This window comes from Aptenodytes forsteri, unplaced genomic scaffold (assembly GCF_000699145.1).
Source record: "Aptenodytes forsteri isolate BGI_AS27 unplaced genomic scaffold, ASM69914v1 Scaffold146, whole genome shotgun sequence".
In the NCBI taxonomy this organism is placed as follows: Eukaryota; Metazoa; Chordata; class Aves; order Sphenisciformes; family Spheniscidae; genus Aptenodytes; species Aptenodytes forsteri.
This window is the reverse complement of record NW_008795128.1, coordinates 7,377,777-7,405,075: the sequence shown is the minus strand read 5'-3', so window position 1 is coordinate 7,405,075 and position 27,299 is coordinate 7,377,777. Positions and strand designations below refer to the sequence as shown.

The window sequence follows — 27,299 nt, the reverse complement described above, 5'->3', positions numbered from 1 at the left end:
AAATGATCAGAGGGGTGGAGCACCTCTCCTATGAAGAAAGGCTGAGAGAGTTGGGGTTGTTCAGCCTGGAGAAGAGAAGGCTCCGGGGAGACCTTCTTGCAGCCTGTCAGTACTTAAAGGGGGCTTATAAGAAAGGTGGGGACGAACTTTCAGCAAGGCCTGTTGCGACAGGACAAGGGGTAATGGTTTTAAACTAAAAGTGTAGATTTAGACTGATACAAGGAAGAAATTTTTTTACGCTGAGGGTGGTGAAACACTGGCACAGGTTGCCCAGAGAGGTGGTGGATGCCCCATCCCTGGAAACATTCAAGGTCAGGTTGGACGGGGCTCTGAGCAACCTGATCTAGTTGAAGATGTCCCTGCCCACGGCAGGGGGGTTGGACTAGATGACCTTTAGAGGTCCCTTCCAACCCAAACTATTCTATGATTCTATGAAAATGGAAAAAGATTATTGTGTGTCGTGTTAAAAAGACAAATGGGGTCATAAAACAGCACAGAGAGGAAATAATAATGAAATAATCAAATAACTTAAAATCTCTTTTGTACTATGGTACATGGTTTCTGTGGCTTTTTCTGGTATAGATGGTGAGGGGGTGTGTGTCTTTGACATGAAGAACATGCTTAATTTTCTTCTATAATTTTTTTTTTTGTATTTGACATTTTTCTCAAGTTACCAAGTGAGCTCTTGCTTGTATTGGATACGACACTATTTACAATTTTATTTTTATTTATATGATAATATATTGGCTTTTTCCCAGTAGAGAGAAGGTAGACAGCTACTACTGTGTCCTTTTCAATGATGAACATCATTCTTATGATCATGTCATCTATAGCCTGCAAAGGGCACTTGGCTGTGAACTCGGTGAAGCCCAGTTGCATACTACTGCCATAGATAAAGAGGTTAGTGCATTCTGGATATGGGAGAAGGTAACTCTTTAATCATTAAGAAGTGCTACTATAGTCTCTTGACCATAGAATCTTTGTTTCTGGGATGCTGGAGCTTGAGGAGCGAGAAAAGCATGTTGCGGAATAACTGTTAAGTTTTTAAACTATATTAATTTTTTCTTCAGGACAAAACCCCAGTTTCTTGAGAAAGGGAAGAGCAGATTTATCTGAAGTTGCTCCTTTCATGTTTGACATATTTTCTTTACCTTTTTTGTTTCTTCTCAGCTGAGATTAATGTTTTATTTTAATTGTATTTGTCTGAAAAACATACAAGTCAGCAAAATGCATATTCAGTTATATTTAATCAGAAATGTACCTCACATTTTGCAAGAGTTTTTTTTTGCTTGTTCTGGTTCAGACTTCATTTGAAAATCTTAAAACTTCAAATTAAGCAAATGAAACCAGGAAGAATCTATGATGGAATGCGATGAACCTGACAATTTTACTACTTCATTTTTCAAACTAATGTCCCATGTAAAGACCTTACACTAGTAATGTAAATTTTTTTTTTCCACTGGGGGAGGGGAAAGCATGATCAGTGTTTGAATTATCTTGATTGCAACCATGTTTTTTTACCTAACAAAAGTACAAAACTTACGTGTTTGCACATGGAGAAACTTTGTCTGTACCTGTATATGTATTTGTTGTATATTTAAATATAAAACATCTTAGTAATATTAGAATCCTTTTTTAAATCTGTAAAACGTGTGTTTTCTTTTTGTGTTTCTCTTTGTTCAGGTAATGAAAGTTTAGTTGTATTTAGTAATTACATAAGACTGACACTACTAACAAGTCTTGTCCAGCAGTTGCAGGTTTTGTAAAATATGTATATACATGCGTGCTTATAGAGTAACTCTTAAAGTTTTCCGTTATGAAGGTTCCTTTTGATTGAAACCTAAATTTTAGATCCAAAGTTGATCAGACTTTCCATTTTACAAAGCACCTGCTACAGCGCAGGACTAGGTTATATTGTTTTAATTATAATAGATTCACAACATAACAGCTGCTACTTCTCTTCTTGTGTGAAATTCTGCTGTGTGGAGAACTTGTTTTGGAAGCCCACACCTCTGATTTCCTTTGAGTGGAATTTGAGGTCTAAGCTGGACCTGTTCTTGGCTTTATTGAAAGAACTATCAAATCCACGCTTATAACATACCCTGCTATTTCATATACAGAAGTAAGAAATAGTAGGAAAGTTTGTAGAAAAGCACTTCAGGATGAGTGTACTTTGTGCTAGGAAGAAAGTTGATGTGGTTTGTATTTAAAGTATTCTGCAGAAATCCCTCTCGTGTTTTAATGTGTACATGAATTTTCCTTATCTAATAATATTAAGATACCCAGACTTTACTTTGTTGTTCCATTGCTAATTTAATTAAAGTAGCTTTTTTTATAAAGATAATTATGTTAATTTTTATTTCCTTCTAGATGTCTAAAAGCACCATGAGTGATGTTGGTCCCCGTTTTACGTATAAAAAACATAGCAAGAATCAGGCTTGTGACATTTTGGTTTTGTTTTGTATTGGTCTCATGCTCAATATTTTCTTTAAACAGGGTCGTAGAGCTGTTAAGGCAGGACATTATGCCTCTTGTCAGGAAGCAAAAGAAGAAATCAAGGTAACTTCCTAAAATATTTTTCTCATTTTAAAAAACAAACAAATCAACCTCATCATTATTAGTACTGAAGACTTGTCTGCTGTACAGTCTTCAACTTAGTACTTCCATGCTTTTATAACCTGCCTGTGAACTTTTTGAAATTGAATTTACCCCACCACATTTGGTATAGATAGATATTTTTAGAAATAAAACGTCAAACTGAGTTCTTTTTTGCTTGGGAGAGGTAATGGGTGGTGAAGACAATATGAAAATTCATGTTATCTTTATTTTATATCTACTAATATTTACCTGACTCCTAGAGGCATTCTGAAAATGTTTCTCAACGACCACTTCATGTGGAGGTTCTGCATGCTGATGTTATGGCTCACCAGAAGTTTGCCTTGCGCCTTGGTTCTTGGCTGAACAAACTCATGAGCTATTCAAGTAAGCATAACTCATTTTTTGTTACGATAATGCCATGTCAGTATTTGAATGACTAATTCTCTCAAAAAAATGTCTTTAGCAATGTTATATATGATATTCCCTTATTAAAATACTTTCACGTTCCTCCTAATTAGTAAATAAATAATACAGTAGTATGAATGCTGATATCCATCAGTATGGTTATGAATAGCAGTCCTTTTCTGTTCCTTCTTGCTAAAAGAAATGTCTTTCCCTGCTTGAGCTCTGTCTGTTCCTCTAGAAGTTTTATTATCCTCAGTTTCAGCATCACATGCCCTATTTCAGCGACTTCTTTGCTTAAAAGCTGCTCTCCCCAGTGCTGGTGGAAAGCTGCAGAGCATCTCCATCAGTGAAAGCATATATCCTCTGCTTGAATTAGTTCCTGCTTCAGATTTGATAGCCGTGTTTAATTAGACAGTGTCAGTAAAACAAACAAACAAAAGCCTTAATTTAAAAATTTGTCCAGTAGTGGAAAGTCTATTTTAAGCTTTCAAACATTGTTCTGTTTGATGATGCTCATGGTTTTAAAGAAGACTTCTGAATCAATCTCATTTTGATTTCTGTTACTGGGTTTTGTCATACCTGTGTTTTGCCAAACTGAAGCCATTATAAAATGTCTTTTCCCCATACAAATATGCGTAGATTAAGCTCTACTCACTGCTTTTTCTCCTTCTTGATAGGGTCAATCTGTTGGTCTGCTTTAGCCTCTCTCATAAGCTTGGATAATAAAGTGAATTTCCTACCTTTTTTCTGAACGCTTATTTTCCAATCTTTCTCTTGAAATACATATATCAGAATTGTACCTTTTTGTAATTCTTTACAATATTTTACAGATTTTAGCTTTCTGTTCTTTTCAACTTTGTATTTATTTCACTGATGGTATTTTCTTGCTGGTCTGAGTTCCTCAGGCAGTTCTTTTAATCAGTACAAATTTTTGACTGTGGTTTATTTCAAGATTTCTAGTGAAAGTTCAGTTTTTATCCACATTTTTCTTCCTAGATAATTTTTCTTACTATTTTCAATTTGATGAAATTACTCTATTTAAAACACCAACTGACAGCTAATTATTCAGCTGTTGACTCTGTGTGAGTATAGAGAAGTCAGTGTCAGTGCCCCAGCAAATCCCCAAAATTTTAGGGTTTTTAAGAATTACCTTTAGCTGATGAGATAAGCTAGAACTAAAAAGGAGTCTCCCATGTTGGGTGTAGCATTTTGGGTTAGGAAATTGTTATAGGTTAACTGATACTTTAATATGTTTTATGAGAGTCTTCAAGCACAAAGATTGAAGTCTAATATTCCTGTCCTCATTCTTCTGAATTATATACGTAGATGCTTTAAGAGCCTGATGTTCTGTACTCAGCTGAAACTTTTTGGTGGTCTGGTGGTTCCTGCTCTTTTCTTCGTTTTGCTTCAAGTGGTAGAACACGGATCAAGAAGCATTCAATACTAATTATTTCCAGGTTGTCAGGAACTTGATTCATGACACTCTACTTTTTCCTTTTGAAATTAGTAATGCAAGAGCTCATTTCTGAATGTTGGTAACCCATGAGTGACTCTGATACGTTGATCCCCAAAACTGCTTCAGCAAGTACTGTATTTACTGACAGGTGCAAGAAAATATAAAATAATGTTCTGAAATTCTACAGAAGACTGGCTTTCAGGGCCCAAGGCAGGGACTAGCATAGACTTGCCTAGCCTGTGCATTTCTGTGCTGACATAGTGAACTCTTCTTATGGAATTGCTTTGCAAAGCTGTCTCAATGATTTTAATTTTAAAATACTCTTTTGCATCACTGGATTTATTAAATAAAGTAGGTAAGAATAATAGGAAGAAATTAGTAAGGGGAGAGTATGTGGGAGTATGTTCACTGAGAAAAAAACATTGTTAAAAAATAATTCATACTTTTTTTTTAAAGAACAGAATTCTGTAATTCTCATTTTGTTGGCTCATATCACTTACCTATCGAAGCATTCTTGTACAAATGAATGGGTTTATCCCTATAGGTGATTTTCGCCAGATCTTTTGTCAAATATGTCTCAAAGAAGAAGCTGGATCTGAAAAGCCATGCTTCATAAGCAAGTTGATGCTATGGGATGCAAAACTTCATAAAGGTTTGTGTATCCATCTTGTTATATAGCTGAAGAGGCAAAATAATTTTTCATGTGTGTAACAAATGTGTAAAAGTGAGTAAGTGCTATGCAGGTGGAGTTACATTTCTTTATCATTTTTATTTTATGGTTTTTACACAACCTTTATTTTTACGGCTGAGATAATTGATATTTTGGGTATGTATTTGCCTCCTAAATTTTTCCTACTCTATATATTCTGAAGAATCTTTTCACAAGATGTAACCTGACTATGAGTGACCTGATGCTTACCCTGTGTTTTAAATACATACCAATAAATGTTAAAAATAGAAAAAAATATATTAATGACTTTGTTCATATACTTTGTAACCATTTCAAGGCTTTTAATGACTTTAATTATAATTTAATAGTCTGTTCCTCTTTTCCACACAAAGCTGCGTCTTAGTACAATAAAGTGACGTGCATTGTATTGGCTCTTCACAGGGGCAAGGAAGGTTCTTCATGAACTTATCTTCAGTAGTTTTTTCATGGAAATGGAATACAAAAAACTTTTTGCTGTGGAATTTGTGAAGGTAAATGGTTATTTGGGTTTTTTTATGCTATGAATTTTTACTAGCTTTGTAAAATTTCCCCCAAACCTGAAAATTGTTTCAATATAAATAAGGAATTTTCAACAACTAGCTCAGCCTTTATAGAGTGTATTAATTCCAATGTCATTTGTTTGTTCCTTACAATCATGTACGTATATATGCTCATTTTGAATGCAGTATTGTTAGTATTCTGTTTATCTTTTGAAATGGCAGATGAACTGCAACTGAAACTGGTCTGTCTTTTTAAAAATTGGATAAAATAGTTAAGAAATATACAAAACACAAGACCAAGTGTTTTTGTTTTAGTGAGACTTTTTAATCCTGATAAAGGTGACTGACACTTCATGGTTTTCTCTGGACTGAAACAGAGCAAACAAAGACTTACATTAGTCATTGTACACATCTTTTATAGTCAGTTGTGGAATAACTATCCATGCAGTTCACTGCCGGAGGAAGACTTGTTTTATAAAAAGTTAATGTCTTTATTGATCCGTTTTCCAGGGATTTAATTTCTTTTCTTGGGGAAGATTGGTTGTAGGAGAAAAAACTTTTTGGTTCTGATCTGGCAGAACAGTTAAATTTGTGCTTATCTTCGGTATTAAGGCAGTGGGGCACATATTTAATTGCTTTGGTGTATTGAGGACATTGTGCCATTTTTGTTGTTTGAACGGCTTCTATTAGAAAGGAAGAAGGACATGGAGATGTAATTCTTGCAAATAAAAATGTAAACTTTTTAAATTAACTCTTGTTTTATTTAATTTCCCCAATATTCTCTTTTCCTAGTATTACAAGGCATTGCAAAAAGAATACATCAGTGATGATCATGACAGAGTTCTCTCTGTGACAGCACTCTCAGTTCAGATGTTCACTGTACCTACTCTGGTATGTACAGCCTGTCTCCGCTAGAAATGTAAAATAAATTTGAGAATTGCTAGCAGTACCACCTTTGCAGACTGCTGTACTTGGCAGAGAGTCTTTCTGCATTGCTGAGTTGAAAATGAATGATTTTGAGACTTGTTAAGGCCAATATGAAAGCAGGAGCTTGAGTTTATGTGAAAATGCATTACGGAAGATAGAGGGAATGCAAATAAGTAGAAGTTTTAGGCAGCATCGTTCTCTGCATTAACTTTCTGTGTTCATTTACTGTTCACATTTACTTTCTTATGTAACATTAAAAACTTGGGGGGAGGGGGCAAAAAAATGGTTAAATACCTTTGTGTGGGTAAAATATGTTAAGTCCTTGGGGGGGGGGGAAGTATACCTGTGGGTTTTAAAGGTTATAAAGGTTATATGTTTCTTGCCTGAAATACTAATGTAAAAGTCCTTTTCTACATGATCTTTCTAGAAAGAATAGCATGTCTGTTACATTGAAGCTGTCAGAGTGAAGGAACATGCTAAGTTGATAGAAATTGTATTCATACATAATAAATGCTATGGGAGTTTTTGTAGTTTGGACTCTTTACAAATGCTTAAAATATTTCTAATCAAAAAGACTGGATTCAAAGGAAAAATTTTGACAGTTCTCTTCAACAAAAATAGGAAGAAAAATTTTTAATTTTCTTCTCGCAGGCCCGACATCTTATCGAAGAGCAAAATGTAATCACCACCATTACGGAGACACTCCTAGAAGTGCTTCCGGAGTACCTAGACAAAAATGACAAGTTCAACTTCCAAGGTTACAGTCAGGACAAACTGAACCGGGTATATGCAGTAATATATGACCTCAGGTAAGTGTAAAGCTGAGAAGCTAGAGCAATTTTTAGAAAATTGGCAGTAGGATGAGGTGTTTCAATTTAGGAATCTGATGATAAAACTGCTTTAAAAACAAACCCAAAACCAAACCCCTCAAAAAACACACATGAAACTTTAATGTTTTATTTTTCAGTGGAAACTTAAAATTTTCAAATACCAAAATTATTTTCTGTAAAGACAATTTTTGATGATTTTCACTGATATCATTCCATATAATAATTGCACTAACAAACAAAATATATCCACTGTAAGACAGTATGGAAAATCCTGGCTTCTATTCATTAACATTCTGGGAAAGCTGTATAATCCTCATCTGCATAGCATTTTCCACTCTTACAGGTCCCAAATTACTCTTAATAAACCAAATAATGTAAAAGCAAACCACCCCAAATACCTTGGAATTAAAAACTGTTAATTGCAAATGATGGAGTTGCACCAAGCAACTCTAGTGTTTGGTGAAAATTTTAAGAGGAGTTTGGGATGGGGAGGGTGATGTAATATGATGATGCAGTTAATTATTTTAATACAAAGAACAGTTTAAATACAAGCATAAGCAGAAGAGAAGTCTGAGCAAAAGATGATAATGTTTTCTTTGGGGACAGGTATGTCTTAGTCAGCAAGCCTACATTATGGACAGACCGTCTGAGGGAGCGGTTTTTAGAAGGATTTGTTTCTTTCCTAAGGATTTTAACTTGCATGCAGGTACAACACATTTAAATAATGTCTTTCTAATATGCTGTTATAAAGATATTACAGCACTTTTGTTTGCTCATCTTTTTGTCCATAGTAATATTGTGGATATAAACATGCAATTAAGATGGTACATTCTTCAATCCCTGTCTTGGGTGGGTGGAAAAACTAATTTTTACTTTATAGAAGTAATATTTATCAATTTTAGCTACATGTATCTGAACAACCTATATTTTACTATTTGCTCATGGGATTTTGTGTTGTTTTAAGCCTGTGATCACTGATTTAGCTTGAGTATTTTGTGGCATCTCCATTTCAGGGAATGGAGGAGATAAAAAGACAGATTGGTCAGCACATTGAGGTGGACCCTGACTGGGAAGCAGCTATTGCTATACAGATGCAGCTCAAGAACATTCTTTTGATGTTCCAGGAGTGGTGTGCCTGTGATGTAAGTATATCAATTGTCTGGGATTCTTACATGTGTGCCTTTTGTGAATATTTGAGTGCTTTTTAAGTAGCAGCTTTTTAAAAAAGCTCACTGTTGTTCAATACAGATCTCCACAAAAAATGAGTCTGAAAGAATTAATCTGCGGTGTGACAAAGAGAAGGGATCTCAGAAGAATATAATCTTCTAGCTGACAAAGCTGCACAGGGTGTCAGGCAAATCCATAAAGAGAAAATACTTCTAATAATTCAAGATTCTGAGAATTAGGTTCATGGTATCACTGTCAAGTTTTAAGGTTTTGAAGCACATGGTGTTCATTTCTAATTGCAAAAGTGGACTGCAGAAACTTTGTGCTAATTGGGTAATGGCACTGTAAGTAGTCTTAATCAGTGCTGGAGTTCATCCCTGTGCTGGGGGAAGGGAGGTAATAATACAATTTGTTAACTTAAAGATATTTTGAAGTGGGTTTCGTTTCTTTTTTTTTCAGTAGGGAGAGAAAGGAAGAACTAGAGCAGTTCAGGAGCTTCTTCATCCAATTTGGGGTGCAAACTACACAAAATATTAAAATACCGCAGCTTAAATAAGCACATAAATTTAGGGCATTTGACAGAGCACCTCTTTTGAACAGAAGTGTATTCTCAGTTAGCTTTAGTGGATGCTCCACTGCTCCAGTCCAGTACTTCTCAGTATTAAGAAACAAAGTGGCAATTATATTGTGGATTTTTAGTAGCTGTTTATGCAGTCAGAAAAAACAAGTGAGAAATTTTAGTGCATATATATGATTTTTAAATATAACGCTATGCATTTATTTTAAATTGTAGGAAGAGCTGTTGCTCAAGGCCTACAGTGAATGTCATAAAGCTGTGATGAGGTGCAGCACAAATGGCCGCTCACGGGAAAAGACAGTGTTTCACTTGTGTGGCCATACTCTGGAGAGCAGACCTTACAGAGTGTCTGCAGATCCTGTCAGCATACATCTACCACTGTCTAGGACTCTTGCTGGTAGGTGGTGTGTTTTGTTTTGATTGCGATTTGAATTACGTTTATCATCCATCTCTATTTCTTTACTCTAGAAAGCATTTAGATTAAGTGCTTCAGAGATCATTTGCTCTCGGACTTTCTGACATTCTCATGATCAGGCAGCCCTGTTCCCCAGATGTCCCACTAAGGGCAAGTTTGTTTCAGAAACATTTGCCATGGAGGGTGGAGGACAATTTTTAAACAGGAGAGAGATACAAAAGGCGAGAAGGAAAAGTTTCATGTTTTAATGAGATCTTCAGTTTTCTCTGGACTATTTGAGTTTATGTTGTTCTGTTTCTATTTCTACCTGTTTTGCCTAAATGAATGTTCATTATTACTATATCTCGAATTTATTTTCTAGCTACATATATCTTAGGACTTTTAAAATGTTCTTCCTAAAAGACACGTTTGCAGCATGCCAGGACAGATTTCCAGTTGGAATACACAGGACCACAGCAGTGGGTGATCGCTGCTTTCTCTAGAATACAAATGAAATCATATGCTATTATTAAGCTGTAGATTCTTTATCACATCATTTGATACCAAGATACCATCTGTTAAGCCTTGTAGTCTTGAAATTCAGTTTTTACTGACATACGATTTAAATGTGAAATTGAGATGCTAAATAGTATTAGCAAAATTTTAATTTAAATGTTTTTAATGAATTCATTAAATGAATAGATTTATTCATAAAATAATGGATTGTAAGACTAAGAACTGTTGTGATAATGTAACAGATCTTCTACCTTAAAAAAACCCAAACAAACAACAACAAACCAACCACCAAAAAAGTAACAGGTCTTTCCTAAATTAACTTTGACTTTTTTTCTGTAATTCTCTGAGTTGTAGATGATTTAGCTAATATTTAGAATGGGTTGGAGGAGAAACTTTACTGATTTTGAGTTATTTTCTAATTTTTTTCCTATTCGTTTTGTAGGTCTTCATGTGCGATTAAGCAAGACTGGAACCACCTCAAGATTGCATGAGTTTGTTTCTCCTGTAAGATTTTTCTTTTTTTTTTTTAAATTTTTTTTTTCTTTCCCCCAAATGTTCTTGTGATTTATATTCTGGGAAGAAAAAAGCCAAAAATTATATCCTGTAATTTTCATGGCACACACACAAGTTATTTTGCAGCTGTCAATGTGTCTTTGTTCATTAAGCCTTACACTTTTAAAATCACTGACAGACTTATTCTTGCTTGATTTTTTTTTTTTTTTCCTTTTTCTTTTTAAATTCTAGGAAGAATTTCAAGTGGAGCTGCTAGTAGAATATCCTTTGCGATGTCTTGTCTTGGTTGCTCAGGTTGCTGCAGAGATGTGGAGAAGGAATGGGCTCTCCCTGATAAGTCAGGTACTCCCTACAATATTCAGTAGTGAGTTGGTCCTAATGAAGTATGCAAGTGTTTCTCAGTAATGCTCCCAGTGGTGGTTTCATCCAGTGCAGAAAGAGGTCATGGGGGTCATCCTACACTAAACAGAAGGGTTTCTAGGTGGGAATTTAGATGACTTGGTTTTATTTCCAGCTTCATCAATGGCTCGCCTCCCCTTATTAGACAAGTATTTTCATCTCTTATGACTGTTTCTGACTCTGTGAAATGGTATTAACGTTACTGTTGTCTACTGTAAACTACTTTCAGATCTGATAAAGAAATCACTGCATAAGTACTGTTAGTACTGTTGCTTGTAACATAAAATGTTAGAAGAATCTCTTAGTGTATGGTAATCATTATATGCAAAAGTTAAAAGTTTAGTATGAGATTAAAATAGTTTGAGTGCCATATAACTGGACATAACAAACATTTTGTAATACTTGCAGGATTTTTTTTTTGTTGCAAGAGTACAGGTAAAAGGAAGAGTCTACCCTTAAGTACTTGTATTTTGTCTGCTTTGGCTTCACTTCCATCAAAGTACACGTTTTGTTTTGGAAGAAACACGTGACTTTCCCTTACTCAGTAAAGGTGCTATACAGTTTGAAAAAGCCTCAGACATTAAGTGGTGCACATTTGATAGTGCATTACTTTGCTTCTCTACTTAGAGTTTGTTTTCCTATTTCTCAGGTATTCTATTATCAAGATGTTAAATGCAGAGAAGAGATGTATGATAAAGACATCATCATGCTCCAGGTATAATGTTCTGAATCGTTGCTTGCTTGACTCATAAAATTTTTGTGGAATTTCTTTTAATTATAATTAAATTTTTACCAAGAAAATTTTTTAAAATCACACGAGTATTTTTCATAATAATGAACTGTAATAGTAACCGATGTTCATATTAGTCTGGCTTTTTTGATAGATAGGTGCATCTCTTATGGATCCAAACCAGTTCCTCCTGCTGATACTGCAGAGATATGAGCTTGCTGATGCTTTCAAAAAGATCAAGCCCACTAAAGATCAGGTAAGTGACAAGTATTTCTGCTGATTAATTTGTTTGCTTTGATTTTATAGAACATTAATAAGAAAAACGGGCTACTGTTGATCACTGCATTTTTATGAGCGCACTAAAAGTCAGTCAACACAGGACCTAGTGGTTAGATAAATGATTTTGTATTCAGAATTTGTAGAGGCTTACTTAAAATTAGCAAACAGGTTTTGCCTTCTTTGACCTTTATTTCATAGGGCATCTACCAAAATCCATGTAAATGACTTCTCTAAAATTTCTATGTCTCTTAAGCCATATTATGTGTTCTTACTTTGGCTGGAAGTTTCTGGGATTGTTGTGCTGCTACTTGAGGCTTGAATTTTCATATAACCCTTCATTTGGGATACATTTTTAGCTGTTGTTTCTTTTCCTGCATGTGAATCCTGCACGTCAATTGCAGAATAATATCTCCTGTACAAGCACAGGCATTTTTTCCAGCTTGTTAGAATGGAGATTTCTTCTAACAGTACTGTGCTTCAGCGAAGTAGTGCATCTGAAGGTTGAGCTCAGTGTCATTTGACAGATTTTCCTGTTTTTTTTTTTTTAAAAAAACCCTTGTTTCTCTAATTCTTGTAGGATTTGATCAAACAATGTAACGTGTTAATAGAAGAGATGCTACAGATTCTCATCTATGTTGTGGGTAAGTTTCATTTCTCTCTATTGTTGTAGTAATGGATTGTTACAGTTTGACAAAACAGGCTTAATGACTTTCTTTAACATAGATGGTATGGAGACGATACTGGAGAATGCCTATTTTAAATAGATGGTTCAGTGACACAAGTATCTGTCAACTGGAAGCAATAGGGTTTACATAGTGAAAAAAGCTGTTAGATAACTTCATAATTGGCTATTAAAGTAGAATATGAAGAGAAACTCCGTCTCAGCCCATTTTGTTAGGAAGCTAGGCTAAAAAAATTTTTTCCTCTCAGACGCTTGGGATAGGTTTCTGGCGAATGCAAACTTACACTATGAAATATCCCAGCAGTAGCATTACCTCTGTGAAAAATTAATAATTGCTTTATAACTGTCACATTTGCTGTTCTTCTCCTTTTGATTCACTCTGGTAGGGGAAAGATATGTGCCTGGAGTGAGTAATGTGACAAAAGAAGATGTTATCATGAGAGAAATCATTCATCTGTTATGTATTGAACCAATGGCTCACAGTGCAATTACCAAGTCCTTGCCTGAAAATGTGAGTCCTGGTTTATTTACTTTTTTCCTTAATTTACTTTTTCTTGTTTTATGTCTTTTTCTTCTTTAGCTTCCATATCTTTATATGTAAGCATTTTATTTCTGATATAAAGCTCAAATGTTGGTTTCAGAATTACAAGATAGCATGACAAAGGGGCTTACACACCTTATTGATATAAAGGTAGATGTCATGGATTCAAGTATGGTCTAATCTGAAAAGGCTTGAATGGGGACTGTGCTTTTTGATGAAGAGGTGGAATTTTTTAGAATATTCAGCTGTAGTTTTCCTAGATTCAAAAAGAAAAGTTTTAAAATTATTTTCTCTTTCGGCCCTGTAGGACCATGCAGCTGGGTTCCATTCTGCACTGTGTACCATCAATAAATTTGATTCTGTAATTTTGATCACTTAAACCTGTGCAGATCCACTGGAAGTCAAGTATTGTACAGGTCTATTCGAAAGCACAGATTTCCCTGCCATTTTATTCCAACTGTTGACAATTCAAGCAAAGGAGAGGGATGTGGATTAGATTTTATAGCCTGTGCAAGTTTTCAGGGCTGGCAATCAATGCAAAAAACTTCAGTCTTATTGTAAATTAAATAGCCTGGAATATTATCAGAAACCAATAATGGGTGATCCACATGCACTGTTTTAAGAGACCAAAACTCTGTTTTTCCCTCCATTGAGGTTGGGTAAGGCACTGCTCTGTTTCTGGAAATCAGCTCTGTTTATAAATAAAATTTTACATGATTAAATGAAAGTATTATTTGTCTTTGGTACTTCTTTGCGACTTGTCAATTATGAATACTTGTTTTCTGAGTAACAGTGGGCAAAATATATTAATTCATGAATTAGGGAATTGATCTAAATCTGTATGTCTATTTTTGTTACACCTAGCATAATACTGAAGATATTTGAATATTATGTATTTATCCCAAACTAAATTTTTTACCAGGAGAACAATGAAACTGGCTTGGAGAATGTAATTGATAAAGTGGCTACATTTAAGTAAGTTCTTAATGTTGTTTTGTAAGTAGCTTGAATGTGAAATAAGATCTCTTAGATTATATGGGTTAAACAAGCTGCACTGCATAGTCTCTGTTCAGATAATATTTTGCTGTCTTGAAATATATATGCTTTCAAATATGCATAGGAAAGAAAAGCGTATGGAATATCCGAAGCTGCTGCTTCTCTCCTTTTGCCCCCCTCTTTCTTCAAATTCAGTTAGACGAGTCTCAGGAGTTTAGTAATCTCAAGTTCTAGTGGGAAAATCTTCAAAAGTTCATTTTATTTCAAAGATGGTTGGGAACCTTAACAACTCATTGTACCTTTGACAATCACCACCTAATTGTTGGCTTAGACGTTTAGTTGCTAACTTGCTGTAACTCTCAGATGTAACTCAGATGGGAGTTAATTTTGTTTAACATACAGAGGTAGGTATATGCAAATATAGAACAATCAATTGTAGCAGACATTTGAACTAGTTTTTCTCAACTGCTATTTTTGTCACAAAAATGTCTTGTAATTTTAATTATCTTAGCATACCTTATTTTAAATTTCATGTGGCTTGCTTGTTTATGTTTAATCAAAGGCAACTATAGGTGTACCTAGGAATTTTGCTTTGGGAATTATATGGAAGGTTCAAAAAATCTCACTGGTTGGAAAGTAGCTGCTTGTATTACTTGTTTTGTACCTTGGTTAAAGAAAGTAATGAATTTTATACAGTAACATCCAATGTCTGAAATTCTAAGCCATACAGTTAAAAAGAATTTACCTGCCAGAGGCTATATGGTCTGCTGTAGATGGTGTAGACTAGAAATATTTGCTGCTGGGTAGGATTTACAGTAGTAAACAGTCTTAAAAATCAAAGACTGATCACTGTACTCACTCTATGCTCTTTATAAGTTAATGAAGCAACCATCACTATTCCACTTCTTATTAGCATTTTCTTAGAAAATAAATTGTGTTACTGGTTTGTTTACATTCAAAGATATGCTGAACATACATTATTAATCTATAAGTCATGAAATATTTCTCTGTAAGGAAACCGGGTGTGTCTGGCCATGGAGTTTATGAACTGAAAGATGAATGTTTGAAGGAGTTCAATATGTTCTTTTATCACTATACTAAGACACAGCACAGCAAGGTAAGCGGTGTAAGATTCACTCTCAAAGGTTAAAAAATACCCACAAATGTCTAAAGAATTTTCCTGAATCAAAGGAATTAATGGAATCTAAAGAAACTGATTCAGTAAAGAGTATATGCAGCTAACTTCAAAACTAAACTTCTAATGCAGTTAAGATTGTTGAAACAAATTGACGTGGTATGTTTTGCATTAGTATTTTCCCTATGGTGACTTCTGTATTACCTCTGTTAATTCTTTATGCTAAGAACAAAATATGATAAGAATTATCTTTGAACTAGAAAACCCCAAAATTTGCTTTTATAACTCTTATTGAGGAAGCAAATATGTCCAATTATTTATCTCTACTACAAATTGAAATGCAAAATGCAATATTGTTAAACAGGTTTCAGACAAGATTCTAGTTACACGACCAAGTATTGACTATGTATCTTGCCACATTTCTAGTTTAGGGTTTCTCATTGTTTCATTGCGTACTTCTGTAGAGATGCTGATATAACAACACTACTTTTTCTGTAGGCTGAACATACACAAAAGAAAAGAAGAAAACAAGAAAACAGAGATGAAGGTAAAAAATTGAAACTGATGACTCAACAAATGTGATAATTCAGTAGTGTATGTAGTTGTACATGTAAAATGAGCTTTGGGAGATGTCTTGTGACTTAATTGTGGATAGTTGAGGTCATATTAAATTTGTTGTAATTTGTAGTAATTGTAATTAATTAGCACATGGTATTTCTCTTATTTTTCCTTTTTTTAACACAAATATAGGAGTTTTGGAATTTTTAGTTTAATGTCCATGTAGACAAACAAACATGGCATAGTACCCATGGACAAAATGAACAACTTAAAGAGTTTTTATGGTGGAGTAACTAGGAGGCAAAAGCTTATTTTTTGTGAGTAGTTTCTCTAGCACAGTGTTGAGACGTAATAATGCCATGTAGAGAAGGTTGCCACAGGAACTAGTGCTCATATCCATTCTGTAAGTAGCTTGAGACTTAAGTTTTATAAATAAAAATTTTCTTTTTTCATAGCTGCAAATACATATAACAATAAAACCCCATGTTTCTGTTGTAACACAAATGTTATTTCCATCTTGAGTTTACTTTTACCCATTCAAGTCACGAGCATTAATTGAGTTGATTTGAGGAAGACTTTGTAAGCTGAATGAATAAGTACAATGAACAATTTAATAAAATCAACTATCACCTGCTTTTGTGAGTTGCAACTGATACAATTATTTTTCTCTTCCCAGATTGGCCTTCCAGTTGAATACCTTAATCTTTACTTCCTACTCTAAAGTGTGTTTTGATTTTTGTGTACAATCAGGGGCACTACAGCATTTCATACCTAAGATGGTTAAAATTCATTCTGAGTAAATTTTATTTGCTTTGGGTTCCTTTCAGTTGAAAAACTGCGGAACTAAAAAAGAATAAACTGGCATTGTCATTTAGGAGAGACACTGTCAAATTGGAAATCACATTCTCTTTGAAAAAATTTAATTTCCTTCAGTTGTAAGTAACTCAGAAGACTGACAGCTGGAAAATAATGAGGGGAAAAAAAATCTTTGGATTACTTTTGGTTTCTTCCTCCACTGTTTATTTTCTACAGTTGACAGATTTTCAATAGTACCTTCTTAATATTTTTCACATTCTGTTCACTTTAGCAGCTTAAAATGTTAGCAGGGATGTTTATTTTGTAGAACTTTTTTAAAAATGCAAATATTTAGATGTAACTGTCAGAAATTCACATTCATGTAATCAGACAATACAGTTCCAAAGTACAAAGAGAACTGTTTACATTGATGTGTATTCCCCTGAGGCTACCCATTTTGTTGCAAACACTTCATGCATATGCTTTTATGTGGCTGTGTTGCCTTTGTCAGTAACGTTTTATAATTCATTCAGTCTAAATTGTCAAAAGATTGATGGTTTCAGAGACACTGCATTCATAGAAGTTTTCTGAAAATAGGCATCCAGGTACCAAAAGAAGACTTAAGTCAATGCTTCCAGGTAGGGAAAGGCCGCGGCATTAATTGAGCTGCTGTTAGTATATGCCAAGATTCCAGGTGGCTTCTGGGTGAGGCACCACATCGCACAGTTTCAATATTAGCTCAGAAAATGTACGTGGCTAGAAATGATCGGAATGCCCCTGTAGCAGGAAGAATTCAGAGCTCCAGCCACATTAGGCATGGGACACTGTAATGTGAGAAACCACACTCTGGAAGACCACTGCTCACTCTTGTTTAACTACTTGAAAACTTTATCTCTGATGCAAAACACAAACACTGTATGTTTATTAGTGATACATAAATGATAAGGCAGTGCAAAGTATTAAAGATTTGCATTTACTTTTACAGCTAAGTACTTGTGATTGATTGATTGTTTAGCTCAGTTTGCATGTGTTTTATATAAGAACTTACTAAAAGTACTTAGTTCTGATAAAAATAAAAGCTGACTTAGGCGAACAATTGTGTTTGAGCGTGGTTTTATTAATTTAAAGGTCCAGTTGTTCTTTCACTGGAAGTAGTATGTTTGTGCTCTCTACTTTTTGCCTGCAATCTTTGAGATGCCAGTTTGTTAATATATTTGCACATATCCGTTTTCTAGCATTGCCACCACCTCCTCCTCCAGACTTCAGTCCTGCATTCAGCAATGTAGTGAGGATTCTGAACTGTGACGTTATGATGCACATACTGCGGACCGTTCTTCAGAGAGCAGTAGAACTGGAAACCCACTTGTGGACTGAAGCTATGATCCAAATGGTATGGTTAGCTTTGGTCGTCTTCCTATGGTCATTCCTGTGTTGACCATGTTAAATGCTTATGATAAGATCAAAAATGTGTAAAGATAAACTTTAACTTTGAATGATAAGAATTTACTTTTTGTCCCCAAACCTGTTTTTATAAATCTTATGGACAAAGATAATATTTCTGATTATTTAGGTCCACTGTAAAATATAAATGTGAAACATGGTAGTATTAAATTGGGAATATTCTTCAGTTTTCTGTTTTGCTCTCCCCCCCCGTTGCCTCATCACTGAAGCCATTTCAATATGTAATTCTCCTTACCTCATCTTTTTCTTGAAACTTCATGTGCAAATAAGTAACCCTTTGATCATCTTAAAGAAATTGGAGTTGTTTCATCTTGTAAGCTGCAAAGTCTCCAAGTATGTAAATGTCTTTGGGGCCTCAGTCATGAAATAATACAATTTTGTAAGTATTTAGACATTTCATTTTACCACAGTGTCTTTTTGCTTTAAAAAAAAGGAATTGCTGATATTGTTGAAGTTTGGGGGTTTTTTGTTTGGTTTTGGTTTTTTAAATGTTTATAGGATTAGGACCTGAATTTACAGACTGGTTGAATTAATCAGTTTTGTTAATTAGAGTGCATAGATTACTTAATTGCCTTGCATTACCTGCTAATCTTTGGATTATGGAATTAACCAAATATTCATAGATTTGTATCAGCAAAATGACAAGATTCATGTGTTACTAATGTAAAGTGTGTGCGAGTTTATTAATTTTAGTGCAAGTAATATGCAGGAAAATTATATTGTGCATTGTTATTTCACTTTCCATGTACGATCTCTGCACTTTTTCTCATTTCTGTGTTTTATCATGGATATAATCAGCATATAGTAGAGAGCTATATTAAACATCCTTATTTTATATGCCAGTTTTCCAGACCTCTAACAGTGGATGAGATTTACTATTTTTCTCTTTTTTTAGGTGCTTCATCTCCTTTCTTTAGGGTTACTAGAAGAGAAACAGCAGTTACAGAAGTGTCCAGAAGAAGAAGTAACCTTTGATTTTTATCACAAAGCAACACGTATGTTTCATTTTCTTTAAAAAAGCAGAGTAAATTAGCCTAAACTTGATTTTCTAAGGACAAAAATAAACTAAAAGAAAGAATTCAGTGATTTTAGTCAGAAAGGATTTGCTTTTTGCTATAGAATTAAAACCTGCTAAAAATTTTTTTTTTTTTTTTAAATAATGAAGAAACCAGGTTTGGACTAGCTTCTTTTGTTCCCAATTGCCAGGTATGTTGAAGAGGAGATGTGCTTCTCTTCCTGGGAAAGAAATGGAAAAGTAATACTAGTGTTAGATAACTGAAAATGGTTCTTCCTTTAGAAGAACTTTATTGAAATGGAAGCTAAGAACTCCTTGAAAAATGACAGTGGATTTAAGTGAACTGTCTCCATCTTTTGTACTCCTGAGCTGTACAATTATTGATTTACCTGCAAGTTAGTCTTTTACTATGGTAGTGATAATAGAAGCAAAACTTAGTGGCTATGAAGTGTGCTTTTTTTTTACTCTTCCAAATCTCTACAGAGCACTTCCTCATCTTACATTCAAGACTAGTAAGTGGGAGTTGGTATCTACATTTTTCTAAATAATCTTCCATCTTATCTAGAGTTTCTGTTTCACTGTGTAAGAATAAATAAAAACAAATTCCATTATCAAGCTAAACATAATTGTCACTTGAGAGGTGAAACAGATTCTTATGAATCGTGAAGTAAAATCTTAGAATCATAGAATTGTTTAGGTTGGAAAAGACCCTTAAGATCATTGAGTCCAACCGTTACCCTAGCACTGCCATGTCCACCACTAAACCATGTCCCTAAGCACCACATCTACATGTCTTTTAAATACCTCCTACATAAATAAATACATAAAGCTGCTGAACTGCCTTTATTTAGTTTTTCAAAAATGTTTTGTAAAGAGGTGTCACTGAGTTTGAAAAACACTCCCATTTAACTTTTTTATTTTTAATTTTTTCTTATTTTTGAGCAAGAAGAAGTATTATTATCACACTGAACTTATTTCTGTTTAAGAAGCTTCATGTCAACTATAGGAATATACTAAAAGTAATTACAATTGAGACGTTAGAGAATTCTTTGCAGTTTTAGTTTTGCATAACCAGAAAAACCCTGAGTTTGAAAAACACTCCCATTTAACTTTTTTATTTTTAATTTTTTCTTATTTTTGAGCAAGAAGAAGTATTATTATCACACTGAACTTATTTCTGTTTAAGAAGCTTCATGTCAACTATAGGAATATACTAAAAGTAATTACAATTGAGACGTTAGAGAATTCTTTGCAGTTTTAGTTTTGCATAACCAGAAAAACCAAAGCCCCATTTATAGATAAGGGATGCAAAAATAATCAGTATTTTTGTAAGAAAACTCTTATTGAGAAGTGATTTTAAAAAAAAATTTTTTTTTGGTAATGTATTTGTCTCACTTCTAAAAATGTGCATATTAATTTCAAATGGAAAGTGCTGCAAAAGAAATATAATTGAAGAGAATGGTCTCAATTTTAAAGCATGTTTGTGTTAGAATGGCCTAGAACGTTATGAACTGTTACCAAGGTGTGAGGAAGCAAAGAATTACTGTAATTATAATAGTTTTTGTGATAGCAATAAACTTGTGCACACTGAGCTGTTAGCAAAGTTATGTAAGCTATAAGAGCTTTACTGCTTCTCCTTGAAGCAAAAGGCCATTCTGTTTTTGTCTGTAGTTCTGTTCTTGGAAGTAGCAAAAATTATTGATCTACAAGGGGGAAAGATTATACTACATTTAACTGGAATAAACAGATGAAATTAAAACAGAAATGTAGCTGCACAGGTTGTGTTCATGTATGTGTGTTAGATAATTAGCAATATTTTAAGGCATGCCCATGGTGGTAAATACATTAAAATGTTGAGGTTGTCTTTCCCTGAAGACCCATGCTTTTCTATTTTTCTATCCTTTGTAAAGGAATGGGAAGCTCGGCCTTGAATGCTGTGAACGTGTTAATGCTTCTGGAAAAATTAAAGAGAGTTCCTCAGTTAGAGGCACAGAAGGACACAGTCAATTGGATACTGCAGGTACACAATTTAGAAAGCTTTTATGAAAGATGTTATGATTCCTGCATATAACCCAGTGTTTACAGTTGCAATGATTTCTTGAGAAACTTAATCTGTTGGAATATTTCTTTCCCCCCAGACGAGATGGTTTCTTGAATACTGCTTTAACACTTACAAGTCATTGTACTTGCTATTGCTACTTTCAAATATTGGGTCAAGTTTTGCTTAGATAACTTATTCCAGTAATGACTTTTTTGTACGTAAACTTTATTCCTCATATTTCTATTGCAAAATAACAGCAAGCAATAAGTAAAAGTTTATTAATTGGGAAAGCATTTTAGAGGCTGTTTGTATTAAGACTTGAGTCATATAGCTCTGACTAACAGCCACATTATACATTTGACCTGTGGATTTTTTTCCATCCAACTCCCTGCCATTACCCAGTAAGAGATGGGAAAAACTTCTAGAGCTGTGACACCTTCTCTAACTTAGGAAGCTGCTGCTTCTGCTTAGCAGGAGTATTACTGTCCTGTTCCATTTTGGGCTTCTTGTTTTAGGGGGCAAACAGAGCAGACAGTGCTCTTGGAAAAGAGGGTAAGAATCTACAGTAGGGTTCCAAAACTATCCTCAGCTACTAAAATTGGACTATCGTGGTACATTAGGGAGGCAGGTTTGAAAGATTTTTTTGAGAAGTTATTCTTCTAAAATTCTAAGGGCAAAAGTAAAAATGTACTTTTAAAAGTGTATTTAACTTTTTAATGATATGTATAGTAAATGTAGAATATTTAATATTATCAAAACTTCAAGATTCTTATTAAAGTAAGCTGGAGAAAGTAGTAAATTAAAATTGAAGGCTCAGTTTTAACTAATTGGGCATATGCTGGAAAGCGTTCTGTTCCAGATGTATAGGTTTTTGCATTATTTTAGTGACTATTTCCATGGGATGATCCACTTCTCACCTACTTGAAACAAGCTAGCAGTTTCTGTCCTTTCTTCTGATGTACAGATGCTTTAGCTGCTTAGCAGTATTCGTGCTAGAAGACTGGAAAATTTGGAAGAATTTTACTTTCCTTCGTACTGAGCAGTGCTCATCAGGTTTAGGTTACAGACACAGCAGTGTTACAGGAGGGCACGTATGGTCTCAATTAGATGTTTTTGTTATTTAGGAGTATGGCAGTTGGTTTCATCCATTTGAAAATCTGAAAATAACGTGAAACTAAATATCAAAAGCTTTAATCCTGTCTATATTGTAAAAAAAAAAAGCCAAGTTGCATTTTATTTTTAACATCTAAGTCTCTATTCCTAGATGTTTGACACAGTGAAAAGAATGAGAGAAAAATCTAGTTTGACAACAGTAGCAGCTACATCAGGCTCAGAAGCTACAAAAGGTGATGAGGTAATAATAAAAAAAAGTTCAATGGAAGCCTTGTATTTAATGTTTTGAATGGCTGTTTTCAAAAAGCTGCCTGAATTTATTGTTACCTAAAATTATATTTTTTTTTAAATATTAATTTCTGATATATTGCCTACAAATAGGGTTTAGGTTCCAAGATTAATATTTTTAATAAATGAAATTTATGCTAAGCATGTTGCATGGAATTATCAGCAGCTAATGTGGTTTTGGTTGTACTTCCAAGTTAAGTGAAACAACTGAGGGGCGTGAAGAAGTAATTTGTGTTCATTTCTCCATTTCTTATCTTTATGATTTGACCACCTTTTCTATTATGTTGTCATTGTGCAATAATTAGAAATACAAATCCACTTAAAATGTCTTGTAATTTATGTGACCTACCAAGAGATTAATCTGCTTTGTCTTGATTATATGAAGGCATCAGGCTTAGCTGATTATTCTGTCTGTGTATCAGTCTCTACCCCCTTCCCTCAAAATAACTTTTGAATCCAGTGGTCAAATGACACAGTGAAATGGAGATTTCAAAGATTAATGCAGTCCCATGAGCTGCTGCTTTGGTTTTTTTTCTTTTTTTAATTGGCAGTTGAATAGAAAAGAAGAATCCGATTACCCTTAGACAGTGTGCAAAGACAGACCAGTTTGCTCTTACACATTCTGTTTGGCAACAGCTTGCTGCAAAACAATCTCTTGGCTAGTCATTGCATGCATAGCTCTAAACTTATCACAGCATATGCTGTGTTTCTTTTTTGAGAAAGGTGTCATGTGATACCTGGTAAGGTAAGGGAACAAAATACAAAAGTCAGTAACAAATGAGACTCTCATAGTTCCACTACTTGTGGAGCAATTTGTTGTTGTTTCATTTCCTCAAAAAGTAATGGTATCGTGAATGGAAGCAATGTGTATAATGTTGAATTTGTGCCTTAAGTAATTGAATAAGAGCAATTAGGTTCTATATGTTTTAATTAAGTCTACCTGTGTTTTTTGAATTCTGCATTTCCAAAGCATATAAATACTTTGTTTATAGTTTTTGAAAACATGATAGATGAGGAAATACTGGAAGAAGAACAGTTTTCCAGCCTACAATAAAGAAGAATAGGGGAAAACACAATCATCAGATACATAAAATGCTGCCACAGAAATGTAGGAACAATCTGTTTGCTGTGTTGTCCATAGATAGTTCAAGATAAAATTTTCTTAAATTCCTGTAAGGGATACTGAATAATCAGTAGGGGTTTCGCTTATGGGGAGAATAACAAAACACTGGAGGAGGCTTGTGATGTTTGCCTCACTAAAGTTTCTTAAGAACAGACAAGCACCTAATTAAGATGGATCAGGTGTTATTGATCCTGTCTCTGGGCAAGGGATTGTACTAGTGAACTAGTGACCCCCTCAAAATGTCTTTCTTCTGACTAGGTTAATGAACCTAGGTTAATGAACCTAGTCAACATTTAAGGTTTTAGTTTTACATTTTTCAGATAGCAGTTAACTTTTTTTATCATTAAAGTGTTGTCAGTTAAGGAATTTGATGTCAGTGGTTAGAATGCATATAGTTGGGGAAAGATTCTTCTCATTTTTTTATGTTCTCTGTTGTCTGTGATTTTGTTATTCTCTTTTATTGTAAGACACAGAGCACTCAGGATAAAGAGAAAGCTGAGCGGAAGAGAAAGGCAGAAGCAGCTAGGTTGCACCGTCAGAAGATAATGGCCCAGATGTCTGCACTGCAGAGGAATTTCATTGAAACCCATAAGCTCCTGTACGAAAACACACTGGAGGCACCGGGGAAAGAAGATGCTATTATGGAGGAAGAAAGGTAAGAAATAACAGACATCCAGAGTTCTGGTGGGAAGAGTTCATTACCTGCTACATAAAAATTTTGAAAGTACGTTCAAGGGACAGATTGTGTCATCCCAGTCAGCAAACTTGTGTCTCTATGTACTTTTAAGTCATCTTCTGTTACAGAATTATATGTAAACTAGCACGTGTATGCTAATGTAAGAACAGTGGACTCGCTTTGTAGAGCAGCATAAGATAAGCAATAAGAAAATTAATTATTTCTTCAAATGGTGGATACTTATATTGCTTAACATGTGGAAAAAATGTCATTAGAAAGCTGCTGAGTTGACAACACTGTAATTTTGGAGGTGACTGTTTACCTTATATGAAAATTTAAGTATTTGATTTGGAAAGAATCTGAAAGCCAATGTGCCTTAAAGTTAAGTTGCAATGAAGAAAAAAAATATGCTTCTTGTGGCTCAAGTCGCTGATATTTCTGTTCATTAGTTTTTAAAATCTAATTTCCTACTGAAGATGTTTGGTTTATATTGGTTATAACTTTGTTGGTATGGATTGCTCCTGTTCTAGAGATGCTTCACAATATAGTATACCTAATACAACTCACAATTTTGGTCTAATTGGGGCTGCACAAAACTAATCAGGAAAATAGAGATATATGCTGGAAAAAAGTACAGATCGCTTCTGTGTGCTTTGATCTTTAATAAATCATGTTCTATAAATCATTGCTGAACTCTGGAATAAGGAATATTTAGAAAAATATGTGGAAGCTTATTGTGTCACAAAGCATTGAATTAAGGTAGTGGCATTCACTTTCAGGATGTTTTCTTCAAGAATGGGAAACAATTGTAATGTGTCTATAAGTTTAAAATATATTTAATCCAATCTACATTGAATACAGCTTCCTGAATTTCCTGCTGTCTGAAGCCATTTCATTGTGTTACTCTGTGTTATCTAGCTTCCACTTTCTATTTTTAAAGAATACTGCATTTTAGTGAGGATTGAGGTGTTTCTTCATTGTTTGGTCATCATTTGGTTTTGTAAAGCGCTTTGGTATAAAACCAGAAATGTTAGCAGTGTATGACATTTTTGATGCCTGGAAGAATAAGTTTGTTTAGAAAAAGCCATCTGATTATTTTATATTTGTGTCACTTACGGTCTTACAGCATGTCTTCGGCAATTGATTACTCCAAAATTGCTTTGGGTCCCAAACGAGGTCCATCTGTTGCTGAGAAAGAAGTTCTGACCTGTATTCTTTGTCAGGAGGAGCAGGAAGTGAAGTTGGAAAGTGCTGCCATGGTATTATCTGCCTGTGTCCAGAAATCAACTGCCTTAACTCAGAATAGGAGCAGAATTCTTGAACTCTCAGGGGGTATGTGATTTTTCTTCTTTTAGACTACAAGCAGCTCTGTACCTAGAGCTCATACCCTTTGAACCTAATTAAACTCTGTATTCAGTCAGATGGCTAAATAGCTTACCCTACTTAATAAAAAGGAAGTGAAAATTTTTAAATTGTTCTAAAATCCATGCTTTAAAACCTAAAAATGAGAAGTGTATGAAGATAGTGACTTGTCCCTGGGAAATCAGAAAATGCTTTAATCTCACAAGAGGATTTTATAAAACTTAGAGATTTGGTAGGAGTGATCAGTCTGGAAAAAATCCAAGAATGTTAACAGTTCCTGTTTATTCAAGTACAGCAGCAAACTTTCCCAATGTGGAGGAATTACATGAACATTATCAGATGCCAATATGGCAGCCTCAGGAGGGTTTGGGTTTTTTGTTTTTTGTTTTCATGTCCAGAAAGTAATAAAAACAGCAACATTAAAAAAAAAACAAAACAAAAGTGTAGGCAAGGATCATATGATATCATCTGATGAATGAAAGAAAATGAATACAATAGAATAATGCAAACACAAGAGTTAGTTGCATAATAGCATATTGGTAGCAGGAAACACAAAGATGATCCAGAATTTTTTTGTAAGTAACAGTTGATTTAAACATGAGAAAGATTTTGGTCAGTTACTTAAGGGAAAGACAGACAATAAATAGAAGGAAAAGGGAAAACTTAAGTACTCACTGACTTTTTTGCTTTCTTTTTGAAAAAGAAAATTAATAATAATTCAAGATCAGATGCTTGATGGCTGTTAATTTTAACAAGAGAGAAATACAACCCAGAATAGGATAAGAAAAGCTGAAGCAATATCTAGATAACTTCAGTGTGTTCACCTTGGCAATTATTAAAATAATATTGAAAGTACTGTCAGAACCATTGTCTTCAGTACAATATTTAATTATTTTTTAAAATGCATAGAAGATAGTTGAGATCTCAGAAGGCTAAGAAGGGCAAACAAGTATTTGTCTAAAAAAACCACCAGAAAACAGAAGCGAAATGAGAAAGTACTAAAAATTTGAGTATTCCAGCCAGCCTGGATGCCCAGAGGTATGTTGGATGATAGTAATTATTATTAGTTTATAAGGCAATATAAAAAATAAAGATGGACAATAAAGCAGTAAGAAATGTCAAAAATGGATTTGTCAAGAAAGGAACTTAGTAAGCCACCCTAATTCTTTGACCAGGATAGCTGGTTTTGTGGGTAAGGAGAAGGGAAGCTAATTTATTCTCATGTTTATTAGAATTTTTGGCTCTGTCCTACTTGATAAACAGCTCAGGCAAATGTTGTTTAGGTGAAATCACCCCAAGGTGGATATACATCTCATCATAAAACTACTAGTTTGATTCAAGCACGCTATAATATTAAATAATAATTAAAAGTTAAAAGTGATAATTGTTTTCCCTGTAAATTGAATATTTATTTTAACAAGATAAAAATTTTAAATAGCTGTTATCGATTAAATATTTATTAATTGATATACATTCTCTATGTATCTGCCCATATCTTATTATAAAGCTGAGT

At 34.2% G+C, this 27,299-nt stretch overlaps 1 protein-coding gene across 2 annotated transcripts in view; it reads left to right on the top strand.

Annotated features, from left to right (window-relative positions):
• Positions 1 to 27,299, top strand: part of UBR1 (ubiquitin protein ligase E3 component n-recognin 1) — a 65,900-nt gene that overhangs the window by 15,387 nt on the left and 23,214 nt on the right. The window contains exons 5-29 of one of the 2 annotated variants that reach the window (XM_009277574.2): positions 759 to 900; positions 2,497 to 2,559; positions 2,859 to 2,982; positions 5,004 to 5,111; positions 5,571 to 5,659; positions 6,461 to 6,559; positions 7,247 to 7,404; positions 8,032 to 8,131; positions 8,439 to 8,567; positions 9,386 to 9,566; positions 10,522 to 10,583; positions 10,824 to 10,934; positions 11,641 to 11,706; positions 11,876 to 11,977; positions 12,578 to 12,641; positions 13,069 to 13,193; positions 14,146 to 14,198; positions 15,234 to 15,336; positions 15,853 to 15,901; positions 17,943 to 18,097; positions 19,064 to 19,163; positions 21,094 to 21,203; positions 22,489 to 22,578; positions 24,216 to 24,403; positions 25,551 to 25,756. In XM_009277574.2, coding sequence (XP_009275849.2) covers positions 759 to 900; positions 2,497 to 2,559; positions 2,859 to 2,982; positions 5,004 to 5,111; positions 5,571 to 5,659; positions 6,461 to 6,559; positions 7,247 to 7,404; positions 8,032 to 8,131; positions 8,439 to 8,567; positions 9,386 to 9,566; positions 10,522 to 10,583; positions 10,824 to 10,934; positions 11,641 to 11,706; positions 11,876 to 11,977; positions 12,578 to 12,641; positions 13,069 to 13,193; positions 14,146 to 14,198; positions 15,234 to 15,336; positions 15,853 to 15,901; positions 17,943 to 18,097; positions 19,064 to 19,163; positions 21,094 to 21,203; positions 22,489 to 22,578; positions 24,216 to 24,403; positions 25,551 to 25,756 — 2,777 coding nt within the window. The remainder of the gene's footprint in view (positions 1 to 758; positions 901 to 2,496; positions 2,560 to 2,858; positions 2,983 to 5,003; positions 5,112 to 5,570; positions 5,660 to 6,460; positions 6,560 to 7,246; positions 7,405 to 8,031; positions 8,132 to 8,438; positions 8,568 to 9,385; positions 9,567 to 10,521; positions 10,584 to 10,823; positions 10,935 to 11,640; positions 11,707 to 11,875; positions 11,978 to 12,577; positions 12,642 to 13,068; positions 13,194 to 14,145; positions 14,199 to 15,233; positions 15,337 to 15,852; positions 15,902 to 17,942; positions 18,098 to 19,063; positions 19,164 to 21,093; positions 21,204 to 22,488; positions 22,579 to 24,215; positions 24,404 to 25,550; positions 25,757 to 27,299) is intronic. The other variant, XM_009277575.2, reaches the window with a different exon arrangement.